This window comes from Panthera onca, chromosome B4 (genome assembly GCF_046562875.1).
Source record: "Panthera onca isolate mPanOnc1 chromosome B4, mPanOnc1 haplotype 2, whole genome shotgun sequence".
Taxonomy (NCBI): domain Eukaryota; kingdom Metazoa; phylum Chordata; class Mammalia; order Carnivora; family Felidae; genus Panthera; species Panthera onca.
The window spans coordinates 44,684,298-44,701,528 of record NC_138345.1 but is presented as its reverse complement, the minus strand read 5'-3'; the positions used below and the strand labels follow the sequence as shown (position 1 = coordinate 44,701,528).

Below are 17,231 nucleotides of genomic sequence, written 5' to 3'. Positions count from 1 at the left end.
ACTACTTATTTACAATTTTTTGTTATGACAGTGACTTTTCCTAATTTATTTTCAGACCATTACTTGCACAAACCAGATGCTATTAAAAGGCTTGTACATAATTTAATGAAGTAGGAACAGTTTTTATGTTTGCAAAACTGTTAGAAATATATCCAGTTGCTTTCACATTTCCTTTGTGGTTTTTACCAAAGTAAGTTAGTATCTTACACTGTAAGTAGCCTCCCATTTAGGGTAGGTCCGTACTTTTCATCAACTCTAGGGTAGTGGCAGAACAAATCTCTTCATTCACTTACCACCATCTTTGTGGATTTCTTTTCAGCACGGGGCTCAAGGAATTATCCAGAAGGCTTGATCATGTCCAATGCTCCAGACTCTCAGCAGCCTCCAGGTATTTTTTTTTTCATTCAAAATCCTATACCATTTTAATGAAAATAAAATTTTCATCATCTTTGTCTATCATCATTGATGGTTATGATTATAACAGGGGCATAAAGGCCTTATATTTTCTTTAATATTTTTCAGATATACTGAAAGGATGCTTTTAAATAAAATTAACAGAAATAATGATGTAGTTCCCGGCTCAACCAAAAGCATAACCAATCATTTAAATAGTTTTAGCTGAGTGGGCTGTTCGATTGAAATGTGATTTGACTGCTTCTAATTTCAGTACTACTATAATCATTTTTCTAACAATTTTTGAAAGTAGTCATGAATCTCTACATTAAGTTCTAATCTTATTTGCTTTACAAGAATATAAATTAATGGTGGATGGGAGATAGGCTAGATGGGTGATGCGTATTAATGAGGGCACCTGTTGTGATGAGCCCTGGGTGTTGTGTAAGTGACGGACCTCTTAATTCTACTCCTGAAACCAATATTGCATTGTATGTTGACTAACTAAAATTTAAATACATTAAAAACAACTAATTATGTATTTTCTATGCTAAAAGAAATCACAGAGCAGACAGAGACAATTGTGGACTTGAACCTTCCTCTTCCTCCTCCTCCTGCTCCAGAGGATGAATGGGGCCCAAATCCTGAGCCTACTCACATGAGTGGTACAGTATATATACCAGATTTTATGGATCTGTGTTTTCTCTTTCTTATCTTAAGGTACTTCTTCACCTGATTTTACTTTTCTCTGGCTGTTACTATTTTGGAATTTTACAATTTAGAGAAAATATAGAGATTAAAAGTTTTTCAAAATGTATATAGTAATTAATCAAAAGCATATTTTCTCACAAAGACATTTGAAAATTTCATACATTAAGGAGAATATTCAAATACAAAAGAAGCCATTTGTCCAAATTTTGAATTGTTTCCTGGCATGAAACGGAGAGACTTAAACATGATCAAGGTGCAAATTTGAAATGTGATCATGATTTAAAATTCAGCAGATTTATAAAACGACGAGAAAGGTAGAACCCTACTATATGATTGCATCCTTTTGATCATAATGAAACATTAGTAGAGCACGATCTCTCAGCTTCAGCACCACTGACATTTTGGGCTAAATGTTGTGGGGGATGGTCCAGTAATTGTAGGATGGTTAGTAGCATCTCTGGCTTCTAATCACTAGATACCAGTCACACTGCTCCTCAGTAGCCCTTGCCCCTCAGTTATGACACCAAGAATGTCTCCAGACAGTTACAAATGCCTCTGGTCGATAACCGCCATTACATTATTCAGAAAGTTAAAGAAGTGATTTGGACAGTAGTTATTAACATAACCATTTTCTTTATGGCAGCGTTTCACCTCATTTCAGAAGTGCAATTCTTCAGAAGTATAATCGTTTTTTTTTTTTTTTTTTTTTTTTTTTTTTTAATTTTTTTTTTTCAACGTTTTTTATTTATTTTTGGGACAGAGAGAGACAGAGCATGAACGGGGGAGGGGCAGAGAGAGAGGGAGACACAGAATCGGAAACAGGCTCCAGGCTCCGAGCCATCAGCCCAGAGCCTGACGCGGGGCTCGAACTCACGGACCGCGAGATCGTGACCTGGCTGAAGTCGGACGCTTAACCGACTGCGCCACCCAGGCGCCCCAATCGTTTTTTTTTTTTAAAAACTAGAGTCTATAAGTTTATTTCAGAAGAAATAAACATACCAAGAAAAGACTATAAACCACGATGGCTAAAAGTTTGGTTTCTAAAATGTGGCGATGTAGCATCTTATTGTTGTGAAACTGAAGAAATTATAGATATTTGGCCTAAATCCAAAATAGTCCCCAAGACTTATTATAAAGTAATTCTTTCTAAGAAGAATGTACCACTAGTGAGAACGATCACAGAAAGAATTCTATTTGAATAACAGAAGATATTTAAAATAATTAACCATTTCTCCCATCTGATTATATTAATGAGAATAAGGTAATCTGAGCTGAAATTTTATACCCGTTATTTAAGGGTATTTAATACCTGTACATAAATTTTTCATCTGACCATGACTAAACCAAGATCATGCTCAGGTTTGATGGTTGACTGGGAGAACTCACAGAGATACTCATAGTTATAGCTAAGATTCATGACAATGGAAGGATACCAAGCCCAAACAGCAAAGGGAAAAGGTAGATGGAATGAAGAACGGGGGACACTAGACTCAAGCTTGCAAGGGTCTTTTCTCAGTAGAGTCACACAGGCCACGCAAATTCCCCCCGCACGTTGTGACAATGTGTGTCAAATGTTGCCATCCCAGGAAACTCATTAGACTTCATTAGACTTTTGGTGTTCAGGGTCGTTATTGGGGCTGATTACACAGGCAACCTCTGGCTGGCATGTAACAAAACTCCAGACTTTCAGAAGGAAAGCAGGAGATTATCATGAACTACATGGTGTGCATAAACAGTTCAGGAATAGTGAGCCACTCTTATCAATGACTGTTGTGGAAACCCTCTTGAAATCTAGGTTTCCAGAAGCAAGCCAAGGCCAACCTTACAAGCAGACCTTTCAAAGGATGGTAGTCAGGTCTGCTATGTTAATTCGTTTCTGCACATCCTCTTAAGTAGCTTTTGTTCCCTTCTCATTCAGCCTAAAAGTTCATTGGACAATATGTTTCAGAAAATTTGGGATATTTTAAGAGCAATAGCCAATGGCTAATAGTGGTGTTAATCTTTCAAACAATAGGAGCTCAGAATATCTCTGATTATCACTCACTCTGTTTCTTAGCTTCTTCTATTCCCTTTTTTCTGTATGGAATCATTCCTGTGGTCCTGGGAATCTTCAGCTTGCTGCTCTTGGCATTATGTGGATTCTTTGGTTATCAGTGTAAGTCTGATTTATTAGGGGAAAAGATTTCTCAGATTATCATATTGTTTTAAACCGTTTTCAGATAATAGTTTTTGGTGAATGTTTTAATGCCATAAGTAAAAAAAGAACAGATAAAAAATGACATGCAATTATCACAATTTTTACCATATGAAATAACTTAACTCTGTGAGCTCTCAGTAACTGCACCTGTTTTTCCAGGGAGGTGATATTATTGCAATTGCTGTAGAGATAGTAATAGCAATGATTATTATTGTTATTTGAAAACTACAACTAGCTAAGAAATAAGTTCAATGAATTTACAACTGTATTTACTTTGAAAACAGAAAGTAATTTCTTCTGTAATTTGCTTAAATTGTCAGTGTCTCCAGCAGCCTAAATTAGATTGGCAGAATGTTTTTATCGCTACTAAAATTATTCACAACTGGTGATTTGAAAATAAGTGTTCCTCTTTGATAACATCAGCTTGAAACTCAAAATTCTGTAATTTTGATCAGGAAGTGAAATTCTACACATTAAATCAACCATTCATGATGCCAAAAGATTTATTCAAGACTATGTTTATTGTTTTCGTTGTCTGTTTTGAATTGTACCATTTTTCTATTAATAGAAACGTGCATTCAAACTTCTAAGGAAATTAGGTTGATATTTTAGGTGAGACTTTAGAAATGATAGTGGATAAATGAAAGTGTATTTAGCCATAGATCTTTTTGAAGTCTTGGAAAATATTTATGGAGACCTTTATTAGGGAGGAAACTATAAAAATTATACCTTATAATTGAACACACTGCTACATCATAATTAAGAATGTGGTTTATATGTATTGGGAATTCTTGTTCTTAGACTTTCATACTGTTGAGGCATCAGCGACCAAGATGAAGAGCCTTAACGCATTGATTGAGTCTTTTCAAAGCAAAGCAGACAAATTTCTTCATGTCCAAAATGTTCTTGACCAAAATAAAGGTAATATGAAAGCTAGAACAAACTCTTTTTACAGAATGCTAGATTGTTCTTCTTGTTGCGGTCCCGAAATGGTTGGTTGCATCATGTAACAGGAGCCTTCTGACACAACAGCATGGCTGTTTTGACGACTTCTTGCCTCTTAGTTCCTCACATAATCTTCTGAAACTGAGTGAGTCACATATTTATGAGACAAGACTTCCTATATTAATTAATTAGCTCATTCACTCATTTATTCATCCACATTTGTTCAATGCACACCAAATGCCAGCCACTAGGCTAGTGATCAGTATGAACCCTACCATTGGGAGGCTCAGGAGAAAGCATATAAACCAAAAATAAATCAAAATGTCCAGGTGTGCATAGAGGTGTGCAAGATGTTCGTGGAGCATAGAAATGGAAGAATTTAAATACCTGAAAAGTCATGGTGTTTTCATAGTTTCAAACTCCTAAGAATAAGAGTTGAAAATACTAGAGTCGTCATAAAGCGTCTTTTATGTTAAGTAATTGTAACATAAAATAGTCCATATTTACAATAAATAAGTATTTTACAAAGGCCATGCATTAGAATGTTAGTTTGTTTCCTGTGAGGTACCAAATCTATCTTGAATACTTAAATCAACCATGTGGGAGTCCTTTAGTGACAGGCTGTGATAAAGGACTGGTTTCTATCTTTTTCTTTTTTTTTATTGAGATATGCTTAACATCTAACACTGTGTCTGTTTGAGATGTATGAAATGTTGGTTTAATGCATTTGTATATTGCAGTATGATTACTACAGTAGCATATCATGTTGCATAATTACCATTTCAATTCTGTATTGAGAACAATGAAGATTCAGTGCCTTAGGAGCTTTGAATTTCTAATACAGTATTGTTGATTACGATCGCTAAGTTGTGCATTTTAAAAGGCTGGTTTCTAAGCGATTGATTATTTCAGCTAAAGGTAAAAGTAATTCAGAAGAGAGGGGAATGGTCCAAAATTATTTATGTATTTTGCCGCGTGGTAATTTCATTATTGTGACTTGGTAGTTTTCATTATTATAATTTCCCTATTGTGACTATATCTGATGTAATGTGTCTTCTCGTCTATTACGAAGCCTTATTGTCCTATGTGGAAACCCTAGAGTGGCTGCAAAGCCAGGAATATCTCCTTGAGGCTTTACATGAACTAAATCAGAAACAAGGTAATTTGGAAGTGAAAAAATTCTGAGTTGATAATAATTCTTAATAACAGTCTTATTTATCTGAAAAGGGAAAGGTATGAAGCAATAAGGCCTTGTTTGTGGGTTCTGAGGGTCTGTGGGCTCTGAGTTGTAAATATTTTCTTTCCTGGGCACATACACCCCAATGTTTATAGCAGTGCTATTAACAAGGCCAAATTATGGAAAGAGCCCAAATGTCCATTGACTGATGAATGAGTAAAGAAGATATGAGGTATGTGTATGTATGTGTGTATGTGTATATTCATACATGTGTGTGTGTGTGTATAAATATATACACGTGTATATATATACACAGGCGCACACACACGTATGTATATATGTGTGTGTGTGTGTATATATATATATATATATATATACATATATACTTCACAATGAAAACGAATGAAATATTGTCATTTGCAAAAATGTGGGTGGAACTAGAGGGTATGATGCTAGGCAAAATAAATCAGGCAGAGAGAGACAGGTATTGTATGATTTCACTCATGTGTGGAATTTGAGAAACTGAACAGATGAACATAGGGGAAGGGAAGGAAAAATAAGAGAAAACCAGAGAGGGAGGCAAACCATAAGAGACTCTTAAACACAGAGAACAAACTGAGGGCTGCTGGAGGGGAGGTGATGGGTGGGGGATGGGTTAAACGGTGATGGGCATTAAGGAGAGAACTCTTTGGGATGAATGCTGGGTGTCCTAGGTAAGAGACGGATCACTGGGTTCTCCTCCTGAAGTCAAGACTACTCTGTATGTTAACCGACTTGAATTTTTAATAAAAAATATTTTCTTTCCTAGGAGTCAGGTGTGGACATCCTCTGAAACACTGGGTTCAATCCAATGACCACTGCTACCACCAAACCATGGAAATGGTTTCTTGGTTAAACTGTTCCGATCTTTGTGTCTCTTTGAATGCTACATTTTTAAAGACAGAAGGGAGTAGGTTAAAGGTGAGATTGTATTTTCTTCTTTACTTCTGGGATATGAATATATAGTAGGCACCAGTCACAGGAAGTGTTCACCTGTGGCTCTAAAAACAGAGAAAGGAGTACTCTCTTGCTTCGTTTTTCACTCATCTTTTCCTGGCCTGCTCCACTTCAGCAAGCCGTTCTTTTCGGTTTCCTGTAGAAACGTTGCATTTGCTGCTCCCTCTGCATGCAATGTTCTTTTCTCATGTAACCATGGACTATTTCACCTCCTTCAAGTATGCATTCATTCAGTTACCACCTTCTCAATGACCTGCCCTGACACCCCCATTTAAATTTGCAACTTGTACATCAGTGTCCACCCCCAGTCTCCCACAGATGCCCTTCTCTGTACTCCTAGTCTAACCTGCTTTAATTTTTTTCCTTTCCTTTCCTTTCCTTTCCTTTCCTTTCCTTTCCTTCCCTTCCCCCTTCTCTTCCCTTCCCTTCCCTTCCCTTCCCTTCCCTTCCCTTCCCTTCCCTTCCTTCCCCTCCCCTCCCCTCCCCTCTCCTCCTCTCCTCTCCTTCCCTTTCCTTTCTTCTTTCCTTGCCTTGCCTTGCCTTTCCACTTCTTATTTTAATTGCAGTATAGTTAACATACGGTGTTACAGTAGTTTCAGGTGCACAGCATAGTGATTCAACAATTTTATGTATTACCCAATGCTCATTATGATAAATGTACTCTTTTTTTTTTTTTCAAATTAACCTTATTCTATTGAATCCAGGGGCTAAAATAAGGAAATCATTCTTTATCTTTTGATAAGCATACCTCTTGAATCCCCATCACCCATTTCACCTCTCACCCCATCCCCCACTTCTCCTCTAGTAACCGTCAGTTTGCTCCTTATAGTGAAGAGTCCATTTTTTGGTGTGTCTGTTTTTATTCTTTGTTCATTTGTTTTGTTTCGTACATTTCATATATGTTGGAAATAATATGGTGGCTGTCTTTCTCTTGCGGACTTATTTTACTTAGCATTACACCCTCTAGATCCATCCATGCTGCAAATGTCAAGATTTTATTCTTTTATGGCTGAGTAACATCACGTGATTCATACCTACCACATCTTCTCTATGTATTCATCTATTAATGGACACTTGGACTGCTTCCATAGTTTGGCTATTGTAAATACTGCTGCAATAAAAATAGGGGTGCACATATCTTTTCAAATTAGTGTTTTTGTATTCTTTGGGTAACCCAGTAGCGCAACTACTGGATCATAGGGTAGTTCTATTTTTAATGTTTTGAGGAACCTCCACCCTGTCCTCTACCGTGGCGGCACCACTTGCATTCCCCACTAACAGTGAAGGCAAGTTCCTTTTTCTCCACATCCTTCCTAACACCGTTTCTCGTGGTTTTGATTTTAACCATTCTGAAAGGTCTGAGATGATATCTCACTGTGGTCCTCTGCTCTAGTTTCTTTTATAGCTGGTGTCACCTTATGTATCACTTGTATGTATGTTTACCTCTGTCTGTACCCAATCACCCAAAGCAGGAAGCGTTCTCATTTTTGTTCAATGATATGTCTCCTGTGGAAGAGTAGACACAGAGTTGGATTAAACAATAGAATGGGTAAATAGAAGAAATTCATTTTTGCTGTGTGGTGTCCTCTTGAATATAAGATTTTCTATTAGCAGTCTTTCTTTTTTTCTTTGTATATAATTCCTGGTTTGAGAAAAGCACGGGCACTGCAGAACTGAAATATATTTTTTTATGTTTCTTTTATCATTGGATATATATATATATATATACACACACACACACACATATATATATACACACATATATATACGTATATATATACATATATATATATATATATATATATATATATACGTATGTATATATATATTTTCTTTTTGTGATTCTTTACTTCTCACCTGACCCAAATTCCATATTTTTGGTCTGTAATGTGCTTTTAGTATTAATAGCTTTATATTTTTTGCTTCCATGCAGAATGTCATGGAATTAATTGCAGTAGGTCCTACTTGGCTTGGCCTGTCTTACAAGAAGGAGGACAATGAATGGAAGTGGGAGGATGGCTCCTCTCCTTCTCCTGGGCTGTAAGTTTCCAATATATAATTTAGTTCTCTTTTCCTTTCTCAATGGCTTTTGCTGAAAGAGCTTGAGGAAATAGAGATGACTGGGGACAAAATTTAGACTTTTTTTTCCCCTTGCCTTTGTTATTTCACATTATACCGTCAGCAATATTATAAACCATAAAGTCACGTAAGTATTTTATAATTAATGTAAATATGCCTCTCTAATTATAGAATCTGATTATTTACAATTTTAGATAAGAAAAGTAATATGGACAAGAATATGATTATATGTAAATTTTAGGACCTCTATGTTGCTCTTTTGGGAAGAAGTATAGAATTGTCATTCCCTGGCCAAAGAATTTGAGTCCTTTTTATGGTTTTATTTTCTTTTTTCTTTTTATTTATTTATTTATTTTCCTTTTTATGGTTTTAAGCACATACTGGTCAATTGTGATCCAGAAACGTTACATTCAATAGCTATTGAAAAAATATGTATATAAATCTACTTCAACACTGTATGACAAATGTAATATTTCAAAGTTTTGATAATTTTGATAGCTGACTATTTTTATTTTGTCCTTTTATGTTATAGTCTTCTGATATTTAGTGAGACCATTTTCCTACAACCTATAATAACACTTTTGACCATTTTATCATATTTATTTACTTATTTTTTATTTTTGGAATGGTTATATATTAAGTGTCTAACCTCTCTTTCAGACATCTTACCAGATTTTCCCTTTAGTAATTTGCCCTTTAAGTAATTTGCCTTTATTACATGAATGGGAAGTTAACATTTAGGTATACAGAGATTGTCTTTATTCATTTGAAATTTGTTTTGACATATAATGGAGAAAGCTGAAGCAGGTACATGTGTGTTTATGTATAATTATAATTATATCTGTTCTTAATATGTATATTTCAGTTAGGTAACTAATTGTCAGAGTACTGTTTAAATGATTATTTTTTCATCACTGAATTTAATGTCACATTTTTGATACACTAAAATGTAATATTTAAATAATTTAACTCATTTAATATGTCATTTAAATATTTCATAGTAAATGTTTTAATGTGTAAAAAACCACGAATATTTTTCTGGTCTTGCTTGTGCTATTGTTTCAAATTATGAGTCTATGCTTATTTTCATGGTTGACAATTTTATTTATTACTTTTTTAAATGTTTAGTTTTAAGAGAGAGAGGGAGAAAGAGTGTGAGCGGGAGAGGGGCAGAGAGAGAAGGAGACAGAATCTGAAGCAGGCTCCAGGCTCTTACCTGTCACCACAGACCCTGACGCAGGGGTTCGAACTCAAGAACCATGAGATCATGACCTGAGCCCAGGTCAAGAGTTGGATTCTTAACCGACTTAGCCACCCAGGCGCCCCAGTTTTTATTACTTTTCCTGACTTTAAATATGAATTTTATTCTTCTTCCTTTGCCAAATGAAACATCATATTTGTTTTGAAATAACATTCTTTCATTTCGAACTATTCAGAAAGGCAAGATATATCTCTGGCATATTTTTATTCTAAGTGGCCAGATAATTTTGCCTTATAAGCAATGTCATTTTCAGGTTAAAAATTATAAAAGATAAAGGGCTTTACTATTTCCATCTCAAAGTTGGCTTAAGTATGCTGTTTTTTTATGAAGGCTTTGATATTATTATATCAGGTTTCTTATGTGATCATGATCTCTTTATATAGTTAAATCACAGTCCCCCAATCACAATAAATTTCATCAGTCTTCTGGAGAACGATGAATGTTGTAAACATTATGACAACAAAAACATGTTTTAATAATTTTAGTAACCAGACTCAGGCTGACATGGGATGGCTTTGGTTGATCTTTATAGTTATTAGAATTTTGGGACTTGAATGTTTTCCTCTACTTCAAGCCTTGTACAATGTTTGGCACATAGAATACTCAGTATGTATGTGATTAATGACTGGAAGAAAGAATAAAATATTTCAGCAATTTATTTTTCCTACACAGTTCAGAATTCTTTTTTTTTTCTAATTTCATTGGCAATATACATCTAATGTTTCAGTAGACAGACTTTACCTTTTTCCAGACAATATTAGACAACCAATTTTGCTGTAGAGTTGATGAGAAGTAGTTTTATTGACAATGACCTAAAATGCTCTAGAACTTTAGTTAGGGACTAAACTCAACCCGAGTATTAGATAGCATCTACTGTATGGCATTAAAGTCAGTGGTGATTTTGTAAATTGAAGTACACATTAGAGCAGAGAGAAGCATCCTGTAATATCACACACACAGACGCACACACACGTATATATACGTATATATACATTCTAAATTTTATTACTAATATCGGCTGACTATCTAATGTAATGCATTTACAAGCAAAATATCTCTCCTCCAATTGCAGCTGTACACGCATAGCTGAATGGTTTCCATCATACCAATCTGTATTAAACCATAATTTTATATCCCAGGTCATATGTCCTTTCATGCTATTGCCATAGTTTTCCAGCCAGAGCATTCTCTTTCTTTTTACACTGGTGTGTATTTTCCCACTTGTTAATAATTGTCACATCATGCCTATCTTATCTCTTCTGTAAATGCATGAGGTCTTTATGCAAGAGGGAGAGTGTCTTTACTGCCTTGAGTTCTTGACAGTGCTAAGTGTGGTGAATTTCACGTAGTAGTTCTTAAGTAATGCTATTTTGTATACACATAATGAGTATGGCCAGTGACCTGTGTTTTCTAAATTTCTCAGGGGTTTACCAGAGCCAAGTCTGGATTTCCAGGGAAAATGTGTGTATGTAAATGCACACACTCTTGGTACTGATAACTGCACCATACCCTCTTCATGCCTGTGTGAGAAGGCTGTCCACTAAAAATCAGAAGAAGAAAGTTATGAGAAAAGCTATGAGGGTCACATCTCAATAACATTCCAGACGCAAGACCTGCTTGTCTTTGTTCTATTGTTTTTTTCATGTTATTTGTAACCCTTTTATCTCATAGCAGAAACTGTCAAATGACTTTATGATAGACGAAGGCAAAGCCTAGAGCTTTAGCAGAAATATCAGAGTAGCACCAAAAAGTTACAAATTCAGAACCTGTTTGATTTCATGAGAATTGTATAAATGAACTAATAAACATTATTTGTCATGACTACTTAGTCTTTTTGGCTGTCTTTTACATTTCAGAGTCTATTTATTCATTTATAGTTGTGACCCTATGGAAATAAACCTTTAGAACAAATACAGTGGGAAATATAAGTATTAAATAATTTAACACATAGCATACAAAGGATGTGAAAACTACGGAGGAGTATCAATAGTAACAAAAACATAAAATTAAAAAAAAATAAAATAAATTTCTGAAGTCACCTATTTTCCCAAATTGCTTACAGAAGCCTTACTAGCAGATTTAAATATCAATTTCACTATTATCTTCAATTCCTTGCTTCTCTTCTCGGTGAAAAGAGTATTTTCTGTTAAAGATTACTTTTGGGGGTGACCGGGTGATTCAGTCGGTTGTGTCTGACTCTTGATTTCAGTTCAGGGTCGTGGGATCGAGCCTGGCATTGCGCTCTGTGCTGAGGGTGGAGACTGCTTAAGATTCTCTCTTTTTCTTCCTCTGCCTCTTCCCTCACTCACTCTCTTTCTCTCTCTCTCAAATTAATAATAATAATAATAATAAAAAAATTTAAAGAAAGGAATTGCAGGACAAATTTGGGTAAGATGAAAAGATCCACGTGGCCCTGAATATCTTAACACCTAAAAAAACCCCAGTTATTTCAAATCCTGCTTGTGCACATGCTGTTCTCTCTCACTCTAAATAAATACATACATAAATGAATAAATAAATAAATGAATAAATAAATAAATAAATAAATAAATATTACTCTTGAGAAGACTTTGGATCAACTCCTGACTACTCCTCAAACTGTTTCAAGTTTTTATGCTATTAATTCTCATCACATACAGGTAACCACTTCCATTTAAAATATGTTATCCAAATGTCTATCGACAGATGAATGGATAAAGAAGATGTGGTGTATATATACAATGGAGGATTACTCAGCAGTCAAAAAGAATGAAATCTTGCCACTTGTAACAACGTGGACGGAACTAGAGTGTATTATGCTAAGTGAAATAAGTCAGTCAAAGAAAGACAAATATATGATACCACTCATATGTGAAATCTAAGATACAAACAAATGAACATAAGGGAAAGGAAGCAAAAATAATATAAAAACAGGGACGGGGACAAAGCATAAGTGACTCTTAAATATAGAGAACAAAGTGAGGATTGCTGGAGGGGTTGTGGGTGGGGGGGATGGGCTAAATGGGCAAAGGGCATTAAGGAGGACACTTGTTGGGATGAACACTGGGTGTTACATGTAGGGGATGAATCACTGGATTCTACTCCTGAAATAATTACTGCACTAATGCTAACTAACTTGGATGTGAACTTTTAAAAAAATGAAACAAATATATTACTTTCCAGGAGCACCTGCGTAGCTCTGTTGGTGAAGCATCCGACTCTTGATTTTGTCTCAGGTCATGATCTCATGGTTCTTGGGTTTGAGCCTTGCATTAGGTTCTGTGCTGACCGTGCGGTGTGGAACCTGCTTGGGAGTCTGTCCCCGTCTCTCTCTGCTCCTCCCCTGCTGGCTTTCTATCTCTTTCTTTCAAAATGGACATGAACATACCTGTGCATCTCTTCCCATCTGCTTCTATTCATGTACCCTTTCAATTCACACCTTATATAGGTTTCTTTTCAAAGTAAATGTACTTGAGGGAAGAATCTATATGGATTATGTACTTTCTCACATTCCAATACTCACTCAGAACATTGTTGTTTGCCTTTTCTTTTTCTCCTCTTTATCAAGACTGCTTTTGTTTAAAACACTAATGGTCTATTTGTCATTCATTGACTTTGATTTTTTTTTTATATATGTTTCTGTGTTAGGCAGTCTGTTTAATGCATAAATCCAGTTTACTTCAATATTTATATGATTTGTCCTATGGACAGAATTTTTCTATGTTACTTATTTCCTGCTTCTTGACACTTTGCTGTCGTCGTCGTCGTCACCATCATCATCATCTTTGGATGTAGTATTATTTACTTTGAATGGCCCTGCTCTCTCGGTTTTCTTCCTACCACCCAGGTCCTGTAGTTTTAGTCTCCTTTATGGATCTCTAATTTCTCCCTCATCTTTTTCAGCTTTAAATTTTCATTAAAGAGCATTCATTCCATTTAAGACGACATTTGATATATTGACATAGGTGTGTTTTGTCTCAGTTGGTGGCTGTATCCTCACTGGTTCTCCAACTCCCTTAACGCCTGCCTCATCCATCTTTGCTTTTGTATAAAATAAATGAAAACATCTGAGAATCGCTTATATGTTCATATGTAAATATATAGCTATTAGAGCTCATTCATTCTTGTGATGGGTGTAAGATCTGTGTTTAAAGTCTTTTTTTTTTTTTGTCTTTGTCTTTGTTTTTGTTTTTGTTTTGTTTTGTTTGCGCGTGGATGTCCAGTTGGTTTAGCATTATGTGGTGGGAAGACTACCCCTTCTCCTTCGAATTGCCTTTTTTCCTTTCTCAAAGATCAGTCAGCTGTACTTACGTGGACCTACTTCTGGGCTCTCTGTTTTGTCTGTTCCCTCACCCATACCACATTGTCTTGAGTATTAGCGTTTTCGTAAGTCTCGAAGTCAGAGAGTCTTGGTCCTCCACCTTTGTTCTCCTTCAGTAATGTGTTGGCTATTCTGAATCTACCTTTTGGGAGTTTTGTCTGTTTGTTCCATTAGTTCTTGAGAGAACTGGGTTGAAATCTTGCAGTGTTTTGTATACATCAGTTAAAACTTGGGCGTGTTATGTTTTTCAAATCTTATATATATCCTTACTAAATACTTTTTTTTTTTTTTTTATCTGTGGTAAAGAAACCTTTTGCTGTAAGATAGATAGGAGGCCTGGGCTCAAATATCTTCTGTTACACTCTTTATATATTTGCCATCTGGCATGTTTTTCATCTGTAAGTCTCAGTTTCCTGATTCATAAGATTGGGATGATAATAGCTGTAGCTCCTAGCTGTTTAAGGATTAAACAGGATCGTATGTTTGAAGCATTTAGAAGAATGGCTAGATCAGAGTAAGTGTTCCATTGGGGTTAGCTATTGTTACAGACGAGAAGAAAAATCTTAAGCTTCTTGTAAACAGTGGAACATTATATGACTTAAAAGTAGTCTTATTACAAATAATGATGATACGATGTAGAAATGTTGGCGATTGAAATGCATACTATTCATACATATAAGATTAACTTCTTTACCTCCTTAATCTATTTTCCTTTTTATGTCTTTAACCCTTTCCTTTTTTTTTTGTAAATTTTTTTAATGTTTTTAAATTATTTTTGAGAGAGAGAGAGTCAGAGCACAAGTGGGGGGAGGGGCAGAGAGAGAGGGAGACACAGAATCAGAAGCAGGCTTCAGGCTCTGAGCTGTCAGTACAGAGCCCCATGTGGAGCTCGAACTTATAAGCCATGAGATTGTCACCTGAGCCAAAGTTGGACACTTAACTGACTGAGCTACCCAGGTGTCCCTCTTCCACACTGTTCTATTCCCTTCCTTTTTCATCCAATTCTCTACACACTTTCTTTACGATCTTCCTTTCTTTTTGCCTGTTCTACAAGTCAGGTTGACTTAATTGATTACAAGTAACAGAAACAGAATTCAATCTGGCTTGGAAAAGTGGGAAAACTTTTGGAAATATACTTGGTTATTATGTATAATTGAAGAAGAGTTTGAATAAACAAACCATAGGAAAGGTAGCGACAGAGCTTAGCCACAGGGAAAATGAGCCATGGAATTCAAGTCTACCAGCTGCCTGCACTGCTTTTCTCTGCCTTTCTCTTTCCTTTTATTCCTTTTTTTTCATGAAGATAGATTCCTTCCATATAATTGCAAACACTGACAACAACTACTCTCAGGCCTTCATCTTATAGCTTTTATTATAGGAGAGGTTCTTATCTAATTTTTACTAGAAAATATAATAAATAAGGTCTAGCTAGGGAGGACTAAGCCCTCAAAATATGGCCACCTTAGCTATAAGTGTATATTTTGAAGGGTCGGAAGTTTTCAGATGGAAGGATCCATGCTGGCTGACAAGAGCATAGATGCCCCTACAATTATTCACTAATTTTTCCTGCACAAACAAAGGTGCCACAAATCAAATATATTCCTCAAGAAAGCATAAAGATTTTTTTAAAAACCTGAACAAAATAATACCAAGCACATATTTAAAATTCACTCTTTGTCAAGTGCTATTATAAGTGATTTGTATGTGTTAATCAAATCTATTCTCAAACCAACAAGGTAGATGGCAATATTTCATATATTTCATAGAAGAAAGAAGAGGCTAAGTGAAGCTTTGCAAAGTCGTGGAACTTGTCAGTGACAGAGCTGGAATTTGAACTCTGACACCTTAATGTCAGAGTCCATGCTCCCAAACACACTAGCATACGTATCTTCTCACATACCTGCTCATCTAACGGCAGGTAAGATTATACTAGAAGCCTTGGAAAATAGTGAATAAAAAAATTAACGATTCCATATTCATACAAAATATTCTGGAATTCAGAAGACTATACAGGAATTTATATATATATATATATATACACACACACACACGGTATATATATATATATACCCGATATATATATATATAAATATATATATATATATACATCTTATATAAACTATACAGTTTTGTGGTAGAATTGCAGTGACAGCTAAAGAACATGTTCTTTGGGGAGTATATGTAAGGGACGTAACTCAGATTTAAGGCCGAACCAGAAGAGCAATTCCAGTGGATTTCTAGAATTACATCTTGATATATAGCAGAAGTCTCAGATTGCTTTTTGAATATGTTGCAAATCAGTTTCCAAGAGAAATAGTGTCTGAGACAGAGGTTATTGTATCAAAAATGCTCTTGGGACCAGCACTCTGTGGGAAAAAAAGACAGTATTGGATCCAATGAGCTGCAGTGAACTCACAACCAAGTTCAAGCTTTAGCCAACTTTATGGGAATCTATGAAGCTGGGAAGGTCCTTCAGAATAATCCCCAATGGGGGGTGAGTGCCAGGTCTTTATCTCTCTCGTATCACCCAGACAAGGGATGTAGCTATCCAGTAGGAAGGGTAGTGATCCCAGGTGAGGCAGATGTCTTTAGCTGAGGGCAATTCTTCTGGGTGGAAATCTCAGAGCTGTCATGCATCAACATTCCTGAAAGGGGAATCAGGGCACAGCACAGGATTCATGATAGAATAAAGAATTCAGAGCCAAAGCATAAGAGACTCTTAAAAACTGAGAACAAACTGAGGGTTGATGGGGGGTGGGAGGGAGGATAGGGTAGGTGATGGGCATTGGAGAGGGCATCTTTTGGGATGAGCACTGGGTGTTGTATGGAAACCAATTTGACAATAAATTTCATATATTAAATAAATAAATAAATAAATAAACATTAAGAATTCAGATCTGAAGGATTGAGTTAGAATTGGTCAGAAGTCAATTTTATGCATAAGAAGTTTTCAACAGAGAAAACAGCACATAGAAAGGAATACTCACTAAGTAATCACTCAACTTTTGACTGAAAGGAGATGGAATAAAGAGGGGTTCTTTTTTTTTTTCCTATTTGAATCGGGTGATTAGAATCATGGACTAAGTCCAGTGATATGGCTGGACATCTAGTTGGCTGATAACTCCACTCAGTGGGGAATACAGAAGGAAGAAAAAGTTCCTGGAATTCCAGA

The 17,231-nt window shown here is 35.7% G+C and overlaps 1 protein-coding gene across 2 annotated transcripts; it reads left to right on the top strand.

Annotated features, from left to right (window-relative positions):
* Window positions 1–243: 243 nt before the first annotated feature.
* Window positions 244–11,570, top strand: LOC132694723 (C-type lectin domain family 9 member A-like). Of its 2 annotated transcripts, XM_060658390.2 has the most exons (8): window positions 244–388; window positions 951–1,058; window positions 3,161–3,259; window positions 4,103–4,222; window positions 5,319–5,405; window positions 6,232–6,383; window positions 8,353–8,459; window positions 11,183–11,570. In XM_060658390.2, exons 1-8 carry the CDS (start codon window positions 355–357, stop codon window positions 11,301–11,303), a joined length of 828 nt encoding a protein of 275 aa, XP_060514373.1. In that variant the 5' UTR covers window positions 244–354; the 3' UTR covers window positions 11,304–11,570. The 2 variants fall into 2 exon arrangements, with proteins under 2 accessions (XP_060514373.1, XP_060514374.1); XM_060658391.2 differs by lacking the exon at window positions 3,161–3,259.
* The last annotated feature ends 5,661 nt before the right edge of the window (window positions 11,571–17,231 follow it).